The sequence below is a fragment of the Eurosta solidaginis genome, chromosome 1 (assembly GCF_040869045.1).
Source record: "Eurosta solidaginis isolate ZX-2024a chromosome 1, ASM4086904v1, whole genome shotgun sequence".
In the NCBI taxonomy this organism is placed as follows: Eukaryota; Metazoa; Arthropoda; class Insecta; order Diptera; family Tephritidae; genus Eurosta; species Eurosta solidaginis.
In genome coordinates, this window is record NC_090319.1 from 326,334,980 (window position 1) to 326,346,233 (window position 11,254).

Genomic DNA, 11,254 nt, shown 5'->3' on the forward strand with positions numbered 1-11,254 from the left:
TGAGATACTCACAAAAGTATGCAATCATCGCGCATATTGCTATGCGAGAAGCTACAAACTTACCCAGCGGGTAAGGGGTAAGAATATACCCACGGTAGGTATGCCTGTCGTAAGAGGCGACTAAAATACCAGATTCAAGGGGTCTGTAGCGCAACCCTTCAGGTTGCCAGCGCAATATATAGCTTCTCCAAACCTAATTGTCAACCTCACCTATCCGCGGCGAACCCTGTTTCACTAACAGACGGGGCTCTGGCGACCCCAAGCTCCTCATGGAACTTGGGGGTAGGGAGGGAGGGATGGCCTTAAGGTTTAATGTGGCCACATAAATCGTTTCCGAGATGGTCGGGCTAGCACTTTAATGGTGCTGTGATACCGGAGCGTACCGGATCTGTATCCGGCAAAGGACCATCACATCGATAACACTCCCCAAAGCCTTCGGGGAGCAACCTTATCGCTACAACAACAACAACAACAGAAGCTACAAACGTGCATCTGTAGTTTATAGCTGGTAAACAAGTAGTAAATTCTAGAACCGCCTAGAAATATGCAAATGAGGAAACCGAAGAACATAAAAGCAGCACCAGCTGAGGCATGGGGAATCAGTTTGATTTAGGCGCGCTATTGGTTTCGAAGTACAAGTGTTATTGTGAAGTACTATAATAAAGACCATTTTGCATTATTGAATATTGGAGTTATTTATTCAACAGTTTAGCGATACGAACTTTAGTAGAAGGTGTGAAATAAGCGGAGTTTCCCGAAATTCGTCGTGCGATATACAGAGTTACGAAAGTCTGAAAGGAGTTCCTATTCGGAGCGTTTATGTTCATTATGAACTTTTTTATGAGTACGAAATGAATACATCTCCCTTCATACAATGATCGTGCAATATGAACATTTTCTGTGCGAGACCGAGCTGAAGAAAATTCTAGATAGCAATAAAGCCGACACCTTTCAATGACCAAACTACAATGTTCAAAGGTCACGCATTATACAAATAAAATATCGTTTGTTATAAAGTAACGTCAGATAGTTAGCTAAAAGTTTAATTAAAATCCAAATATTGCGTAGATATGATATTAAATAAAAAACTTAAAAATTGATGGTGCATATTCATAGACCGAATTAAGTTGGTACTTAATACTAATTAGTTATAACTCATAAGATACATAGATGCATATAACAAAGTTTTAATAATCAAGAACTGTATAAAAAACCTTTCAACAAATGTTATAAATGAATTGTTAAAAAAAAATATATATTCTTTTTTTAACAGCGAATATTTTTAGTTTCAACATGTTATCTATGTAACTGAATTATTACTTATGAGAGGCAGTTCTATGCGCAGACTCTGCAATCCTCTTTGCTGTTTGCAACAATCTCATCCAGCACGTGTATTGACATAAGACCATAAAGGCCCAAGCTTAGCTGAAATGTTAATCGGACGCACATAATTCGCCGCAAAGTCCAGCTAACTCAACAGGATCATCTTCGCTATCTGAGCTCGATAGTTCTTTTTTGGGAGGACAGAAATAAATAGTAGATGTTTTGGGAAAAGTAAGCTGTTTTAAATTATGTTTGAAAAAACGCGCTGCATTTTTGACGCCAATTATACCGTTAAGCATTTCTTGTGTCACTTTAATATTTCCATTTGATATGTGCTCACTTTGCAGCGATGGTTTATATACAAGAATTCTATTAAGTTTCTTATCAACATTTTTAACGTTACGAATTTCGGATCTTCTGCCGCTGGTAATGCTATTACGTTGTTGTTTTTGAGGAGTTGCAGCATGGGGCACAACTAATTTCTTGTTAACCGTCGATTTACTGAGTGCAGTAGAATGGTAAGTATTACATGTAATTTTACTCGTTCTAATTTCTTGCATGTCAGTTTTATTTGTTATACACCGAATACTTTTTTTGGGCGTTTCTTCCGATTGTTTTTCTATGCTCTCAGCAATGATAGGTAGCTGTTGGCGCACAGCCTCCACTGCATTATTGAGTGCTGTAGAATTGCATATGTTTCCTTGGTTAGTAAGAAATGTACTTTCCTTTGTATCTTCTTTGTTGTGCTTAAGTTTCCTTGAAATACTTGATGTTCTATTTTGTGGAAGCTTAATTGTAGAAGTATTCAATGTTGTCATTTTATCAGTGCTTGACGAAGAAACTGTGCTTCTAAACGAATTGCTGGAGCTATCTCTTCGATTTTTCTTAAATAGAGGAGTTGCTTTTTGCTTTTTTTTGTTCGATTGCATCGAAGCTGTAACAACTGTGTCCAAATTATTTTTAAAGGTTGCATCATTATCGTCAGATGAATTTTCTTCGGTTTTTTGGTCTGCATAAATGCATTTTGGCTCATCTGATTGGTAATCTTTTTTCCTAAATACCTTAAAGTTGTTTAATCCAGCTGCTGATTTCTTTACACTGCCAATGCTATTACGTTTTGCTTGAGTCTGCAGTCCTGGATTATTCACAATTTTATGTGTGCCGGCAACGGCGTCCAATTTCTGGCTAGCCAACGGCATATTTTGGTTTTTTGAATGTTCATTATTTTGAACATCTATTATGGTCTCACCCATAGCTAGGGAACTGTCACTATTGCTCGACGAAGGACTAGTACGTATTTTTCGTGTGCCAACAGAAGTTATTTCTAGCTTAGCCATAGCAGAATTAAGTGCTGTAGAGTTGCATACATTTCCCAAGTTAGCAAAAAATGTATTTTCCTTCATGTCTTCGTTGTCGATAATACGATCGCTTAGCATAGGTTTTTGCTGAGAACTTTTAGTATCATTAAGCGGCTTCCGTTGATAGCCGTTTGCCACTGATGAGATACTACTTCTTGAATTACTCGAGCTATCTCTTTGTGATTTTTTTTCTAAGTGAGTGTTTTTCTTCCGACTTATTTTGAGCGTTTTCATCGAAAGTGCTATAGCTAACTCTAAATTTCTTTTGAACGATTCATCAGCATCTTCAGATGTCGAAGAGTGATCTTCCACATTTTGGCTCACTTGTGTGGCATCTAATTTTGTCATATCTTTATCACAAAGTTTTTGCATAGCTACTACAGCTGCTCGTCTCTTTTGGTTGAGTCTGGATGGTGCTGTTTTAGTAAAATCCAGCTTGTTAATAGATGACCTTGGCGGTGTTTTAAATTTTGTGTCAATCATAGAAATCAACCCATCTCTGGAATAATTAAATTGTAATTTAAAAAAATTAGCTTTAAATATCAAACAAAAACTAACCTGTCTCCGATGTGCAATGCCTTATGACACACCAATGCAGAATGTTTGTGGTTGAACAATTTTGGCGCCCGTGAAAGTGTACGATTTTGATACGAAACATCATCAGCATCTGAGCTTGACGAGCATTCTCTGTTCATTATTATACGCTCTCTTTGCTCTAAAATTCCGCATTTTTTCTTAAAAGAAGCACTCCTCCTATTAGTATCAGCAAATGGTTCACTACTACGGTCACCACAATTCGAGTTATATTTTCCACAATTGCAATTGTAAGCCCTATATGTTGTGGTTTCAATTATTGTTCTATGGTTATGATGAATTTTGCGAAATTTTTTTAATCTTCCAATGGAGCCAATACAACTGCGTCGCTGTTGTGAATGAGACTTTTTTCTCGCAGTTCGTATATAATCCGCCGTTTCACTTGAAAGCAATGAGCCGGACTCATCAGAGTCAGTAGCTGTTGTATATCTATTATGTTGTTGAGAAATACTATGGTTTCGCTTAAGCCAACCGCCTACTTGTTCCTCTATTCGTGCGCTATCGAATGTATCAAGTATTTGATTCAAGCCTGCCGATTCCCATTTTCTTTGGTGCTCTTTTAAAACTGGCAATGTTGCATTTAGGATATCTTGTGCTTCATTTGACTCGATAAATGATTTCCGCTCCTCTATTGTTGTTACCACCAATTCATCAATGTCAGGGGCATTTTCTGATGCTTCTTCAGCCTCCTCGAAATCTTTCCAATCGTCTTCAGCAGCATCATTGTAATATAAAGTCTCGATATCATTCACATGTATTGCTTGATTATCGTGAATCATCGAGATCTCCTAAAAATACCATGGCACATAATCATAGACAAAATAAAATAGGTTTTAAATTTAGTTGAAGCTTTTTGACATAATTTTCTATGAGCTATCTGTCAAAAAAGCTGCAACTAAATTTAAAACCTATTTTATTTCGACTATGGATATGCTCCCATATTTGTTAAATTTACTTTTCAATCGGTTCTTCGTACCTTGAGAAAGTTGCTCCACCATTTACCACGTTCAAATTCCCGCTGTCCTAATGTTTCTTCATCAACTACCACCATGGGATTCATTTTATAGACAATTATTTCAACGCAACAATAACTTTATTGCCTTCAAATCCTCAATAAATATTTTAGTATTCTAATAAACCAAACATAAATGAAAATGCGACCCGTTAAGCTTCCATTTTTTAAATTTAGAAATCGTAGGGATGAACAGCAGCAGTCGAGGAGCAAAGATAATCGATAAATAGTTAGACATCCGATCCTCTGTTTAACATTAAGCCGGAGTCAGTGGTGCCGTATGGCGTATCGCTGTATCGGTATCCCTAACGTAATCAGCTGCTTATCGTTACGACGGTAAACCAAAACCCAATTGGTTGGCTACGATACGGTTACGACCTTAGCGGCACCAATAATCGATTGCATTGATTCTCATAAGGTTGGTCGAATCAGCTGTTAAAAGGTTACCGATACGGTTACCGATAAAGCACCAATGTCTCCAGCTTTAGAGCGTATACGCCATGGTTCAACTATATATAGGTTGGCTCATCTCCAAAGCAACAAAATATGTGTGTTCAAATTGTCAAAATCTGTGTATTGGTGTTGGTGCGAATGGTATGGAATCGAAACATAAAACTTAGCAGATTTTGTATGTGTAAGTAAAATGTTGCCAATGTGTTGGTTTCATTTTGAGTTTGCCATCTACTTTTGACAATCCCTTCGACCATGCAATGACATAAATAAAATCAGCTGATCAGATGAGCCAAACTGTACATAATTGAACCATGGTATACGCGTATTCACAAATCACACAGGGAAGATTGCGCATTGCGCATGTAAATAAAAGAGCAGCTGTTTTTATGGGTCATTTTCCTTTACCTCTTGTTTTTTTCTCTCTTTCATTCGCCCAAGCAGTCAACTGTGATGTAGGTGCGCAGGACGAAGCAATTTTGAACTCGAGAATAAAAAAAAAAACCGCGATTACCCTAACCAAAAATATTATTCAAAGTGACGAATGACGTCACTTATTATATTTATCCTCTTTGGTACAACGGTGGTCGATTGGTAAAAGTCTTGAATATCGGTCGACAGTTTATATGCGTCCAAAAATATGGGAGAGGTGTCAAAAGACTCGTACTTGCGTCGTTTCAAAAGCTATTCACGAAAACCCGAAGAATTACCACGAACCCGTACGCAACCGGGGGTGGATCTGTAGCATTTTGCACAGAACACCTTTCTGCATTGGTGCGCTTTTAAAAAATTACCCTGTCCTATCCATTAATGGTATGGGATAACAACTAAATCTGTGCAAAATCCCTTCGTAAGCAAAATGATTTCCTGTGTGCAATAAAACTACCAAAAAAACAAATAAAAGTTATCAACTTCAACGACAAATATCAATGGACAGATGTAACATGTTTCTTTTTTGCCTTCGGATAATTGTTGTCGAGATCAATGCACGTCGTTTAACACATCTATCTATATTTTTGGACGGGTATTAGCGTATTAGGAAAGCTGTTTGCGCAAATAAATGGACATCCCACTCCCAGTTCCGCAGCCGTCCAGGAAGTTTTTCGGTTTTTTGGAAATATCTCTTGACAGAAGCAAAATTTGTAGTTTCCGATATTTGGACGTGTATTAAGAGCGTCATGCTGTCGTATAGAGTTACCAAGAAAAGTGTCGTATTCGTTAAAAAATCTTAAGTTTAAATTTTTCTCATTGTTATCAATATAAAACATTGAAATATAGCTCTTGTGACGAATAGGAGAGCTCGAATCCTGAAAATCGTTTGCAATCCGGAATATTTCGGCATCATTCAGAGACTGTTACGTTTGAGTTTTGGTTCAAAAATAAATATGTAATTTATAGAATTATGAGTTGTTTACCAGGATGTAATAATAAAAGTGATGTTAACAACATAACCTCACTCTTTCGGTAGCTCTATTTTCCAGTATTTACTTGTATTACAAAAGTATTAAATTTTGATTGCTTCATTTTTCGCACAAAATTCCCCAAAATATTTGTTTTCTGCAAAATGTTTTCTATATTCTTTTGGGGAACACAAAGTTACGTAAATTATTTTGTGCGGCTTATATATGTAGTTATAATATTTTTGAACGTATAGTAAAATCTGGTCCGATCGCAGTAGAACTCAGAGGCAGTTCTGCATCATAAAACACCCCCTATAATGTATGCAAGCTTGTCAAAATAAGGGAAAACGTCAACGGGATGACAACACCTGAATAAATATTTCTTCATGTTGTTTACCAAACCATTTTTATCTCGGTCCTATGCAGGTATGCTTAACCAACGAACCGATATCATTTCGTTACGATAATTAGCGTTAATAAACGAAAAACAAACTCATTTCCTTTCGTTTATTAACGTTAAGAACGTCAAATTATCGAAATGATTTTGTTTCGTTTTCTGCCATATCAAAACGAAATCAAATCGTTTATGTTGATTATTAATTTCAAACTATGCTGGCAAAGCTGATTGATGGCGGAGTCATTAAAGGTGAAAGCATTACCTAAGCTGATTGCAACTTTTCTCATGAATTTTGACAGTACGAACATTTCTCAGAGTATTTTTGACATTAACACCAACGAATTACACAAACAAATTACATGGGGTTTGTGCGTATGTCCGCTCGCTGTTACCACCTTACGGCTTCACCATGGCTATAGCATTGCCAGCACAATTGAGACATAAAGTATCACGTTTTTGTTAACGTTTTTAACGTTAACGAAAGCTTTTCGTTTCGGTTAAAAACGAGATACAATTTATCTTAATAATTTCTTTATCGATAATATTTCGAAGTGTTTCAACAGAAACGGTGGAAATTTTTTGATAAACGATTAGCTTAAAGGTCCCATTACTGATATTTAGCATAGACTTGACTTGACTTGGCGTAAACTTGGCAACTTAGCCTTGATTATACTCCACTTAGCGCATACAATCTGACATCATAATCAATAAATGTCAATTTGTATGACAAAATGTCAAAATGAAATGGAAACAAACAAATGGCGTCTCAAAATGTAAACGTCACTTAGAACTTACATAGAAAATCAAAATTCAACAGACTTCTAAGTCAAGCTAAGTGTTGCTAAGTTTTGAGTAATCAGTAACATCCAATGTTCATTTCACAGACCTGTAAGTGACAGTTCTCAAGCCAAGTCAAGTCTATGCTAAGTATCAGTAATGGGGCCTTAACGTTAAGGTACATCCCTGGTCCTATGTTTCAAAACGATTTCAAAACAAACACACCATTCCCCAAGGTTAATTAATTTTGCAATATGAGATTCCGAAGAAATACCGAAATTCCGGGAGTGGGATCCCCGCGATTCTGTGCCTACTACACATTTCTCGTGTTCCAATGAAACGTGATCCAGATACGGATAGAATGTGATCCATATGATTCAATTTGTTGTTGCATTTGCATGTTAAATTATTTTCCGTATCTGGTTCACGCTTCATTGGAACGTAACATTTGTGCGCTAGTGACAGCGAACGATGCATTGTGAATGATAACTAAGTGTGATATCTTTTGCATAGACGTCAAAATTCCAAAGTGATTGGATCACCTGACTTGAAATTGACTATCGCTGTCTCATTTTGTATCTCTTTCTATCACCCGCTGAAGATAGGGGCCGCCATATTGAACACCCTGTCAAAACTCTAAAAAGTAGCCATATTGAACATCCTGTCAGGCAGTTGACAAATAAGATATCACACTTACACCCCTATTATGAATTTTCATACGATAGACGATAAACGCTTCCTAGCGTATCGTAAAAAATCAGCTTTCATATTGCGATTTCCACACGCCCGATAGATGTACTATTGTGAATGACAGCAGAGTTTTGTTTACAAATTTTTGTGAATCTATACGACACAGATAGCAAAACAAAACGTAAATACTAACAATTCATTTGTCTTGTACGTAAAAGTGGCAAAAGTTTTTAAAAGCTATTATAATAAAATGTTTTATGCAACCTCTGTTACCTTTTATATAAACTCAAATGAACAAATTGACGGAACTTGCATAGATTCCACCGAAAGAAGAAAATTGAGAGATCATTCCAATCTTCTTGAAATGAACTCTACACTGTAAGTACTTGACATACTAAAAGTAAAAAAAGTTTAATAAACAAAATTGATGTCAGAGTATGTCTTAACAGAAATAGAAGGCAGTTTGCGCGCCCGTAAAAATAGGCCATCCATCCCAAATATTTTGAAGGTTTGTGCCACTTTAAGGCTTCTTGCCCAGAGTGTTGCAACAGAGTGTTGGGAATGAGGCTGTAGTTGGATTATTTTGGATTATGTAATAATTGTATATTTACTTTTATTTAAATAGTTCCCAACGTATCGTGGAAAAATTTATCAGCGATAGCTAGCGTAGAAAATTGAACAGCGTATGCGATAGTTAAGGCTCCATTACTGATACTTAGCATAGACTTGACTTGGCTTGCGAACTGTCACATACAGTTCTGTTAAATGAACATTGCATGTTACTGATTACTCAAAACTTAACTTGACTTAGAAGTATGTTGAATTTTGATTTTCTATGTAAGTTCTAAGTGACGTTTACATTTTGAGATGCCATTTGTTTGTTTCCATTTCATTTTGACATTTTGTCGTACAAATTGACATTTATTTAAAAATAAATTTCAACGCTGATTATGATGCCAGATTTTATGCGCCAAGTGGAGTATAATCGTGGCTAAGTTGCCAAGTTTACGCCAAGTCAAGTCAAGTCTATGCTAAGTATCAGTAATGGGGGCTTTAGCGTATGGCAATACCACGATAAACGATAAACGCTAACGATCGAGTTTCACACGCTAGAATTTATTTCATAATACTGTAGAACAGATTGCAAGCGTTTATCGTGTATCGTACGAGTTCATAATAGGGGTGTTAGTTATCATTCGCAACGGCACGATGCGCGTGGACGGAATTCATTTCGCGACAACACTTACTTGCCTTTTTGTTATTAACACCGAAATGTGACCATACTATAATCCGTTTTAAAAGGCCGTAAATTGGAAAATTAACAACATTGATTTCCATATGATCAATCAACAAAAATCGTGCTTCTTAGAGCTGGATTCGATTCAATTTTTTTAAGAATACATTTTTTCGATTCGATTCTAGAAAAAATCGATTAAATCGAAAGAACAAAGTTTATTTAAATTTTGCTTATCCTTTGTAACAATGTACTTACTTACGTACTTAACCATTTACTCGATTTTTCCCGACAAATAAAGCAGGCAGGGTCATATCGAGACTGGTGCAAGCGGTGCGGTGCACCAGGGCCCCAGCCCCAAGGGGCCCCAAACCCCCGAATCGCAAAAGTTTCACCGAAAAATGTACCTATACACTAAATTATGGGAAATTTTTTATTTTTTATTTATTTTATTCAAATTCTAATCTAAAAGCAGATATCGGGATGGACGTCTAGGATAGAAATTGAGTAAAATGCCGTATTCTTTACATACTAAACGTCGATTTAGACCATCCACTCAAAATTTTCGGCATTGCCTTGGATTTTTAACTGTGGATAAGCGAAAATCCATGTTTCGAATGTGCCGATTGAGCTACTATTAGTGTCTGAAAATTAATTTAATATATAGTCGTGTAAATGGACACAATGAAATTCCACTTATATACGAACGACTCGAGACTCGAGAACCATGCGCGCAGATTATATTAAACCCTAGTACGAAGTAGAGGGACCCCAAATCGTAACAAGCGTTGATGTTATAATGTTTCTGAAATTTTACATTGAGTATTAGTCATTAATTTACTATTCAAACATAGTTGATCATACCAAAAAATAGATAAACGCATTTTCAATATATTGCTTACCAGAAGTGGCTTCTCTCGAAGCCAACAACACAATAAAGTTAAATTTATAAAAATAATAAAAATTACAGAATATGTATTTCCTCTTTTTTTTTGTTGTCAATTTGTATAGCCAGGGTAATCAAAAACAGTATGATTGTCAGATGTTGAGTTTTTGTAAATGATTTTGTTTCTTTATTTTGCATTCCTCTGTTGTTGTTTGTTGGCAAATAATGTATGTTTGTATCCGTGATTTCAATGTATATATCAGCATGTCTACATGATTTCACTGTGTATAGCAGCTCTTATTTGTAGTTACTCATATGTCCAAAAATGTCAAAAAGATTTAATTTTAGTCACTTTGGGTTGAATGCATTACAATAGTTAATATCTCATTTTTTATTTTCTATTTGTATGGCCGAGCAATTCACCCATGTGGCCAGGGTAATCAAAAACAATATGAATTGACAGATGTTAAATTTTTAAAATGATTTCTTTATTAAATTTCAGCGCATTTTGTTTCATGTCATATAATTAGTATTGTATTAATTGATTTTTCTTATGAAATTATTAGTTGACGTTTAAATTGAATTGTACATGACTGTACATGTTTTGTTACAATAATCTCTAAGTTGATTTCATTTTACCGTTTAGTATCCCCGTTATATATATTATACGACCACGATACTCAATTTTAAGTAGATTTGATTTTAATATTGCACATTATTACAATCTTGAAATTTTATTTTAATAAACGAAAGTTTGTTTGAATAGACAAAACATAAATTTTTTTTTACTTTACACAAAACATATTTTCTTTAACGAAAACATATTACATTTAATTACGCGGACATACCTAAAAAATGATATTGCTGCTTCGGCAGTATATTGACGAGTGATCCACTTAAGGCCGCGGCACAAAGACATTTTTCATAAAGATGCGTTTAACACAAGCTTATGCATTCCAATAACATCGCCACAATAAATCAAGATGTTGCGCTTGTAAATGAAGGAACTTCAGACTTGGCAATTGAAGTTTATTTCGCCTTGCCTATTCACATAAAAAATTTCGCGAAACACTGGTATAAACATTCTCCCTATACAACAAAGATACTTGCCAACATATTTTGTGTCGTATTCA

General features: G+C 35.7%; 1 protein-coding gene across 2 annotated transcripts; it reads right to left on the reverse strand.

Moving 5' to 3' along the window:
- Positions 1–1,005: 1,005 nt before the first annotated feature.
- cal1 (chromosome alignment defect 1) lies at positions 1,006–10,979 on the reverse strand. Of its 2 annotated transcripts, none has more exons than XM_067762046.1 (3): positions 10,138–10,979; positions 3,240–4,063; positions 1,006–3,180 (listed from the first exon to the last, which is right to left on the reverse strand). In XM_067762046.1, the coding sequence occupies exons 2-3, from the start codon at positions 4,052–4,054 to the stop codon at positions 1,434–1,436; spliced, it is 2,562 nt and encodes an 853-aa protein (XP_067618147.1). In that variant the 5' UTR covers positions 4,055–4,063; positions 10,138–10,979; the 3' UTR covers positions 1,006–1,433. The 2 variants fall into 2 exon arrangements, with proteins under 2 accessions (XP_067618147.1, XP_067618146.1); XM_067762045.1 differs by lacking the exon at positions 10,138–10,979 and adding an exon at positions 4,252–4,483.
- Positions 10,980–11,254: the final 275 nt, after the last annotated feature.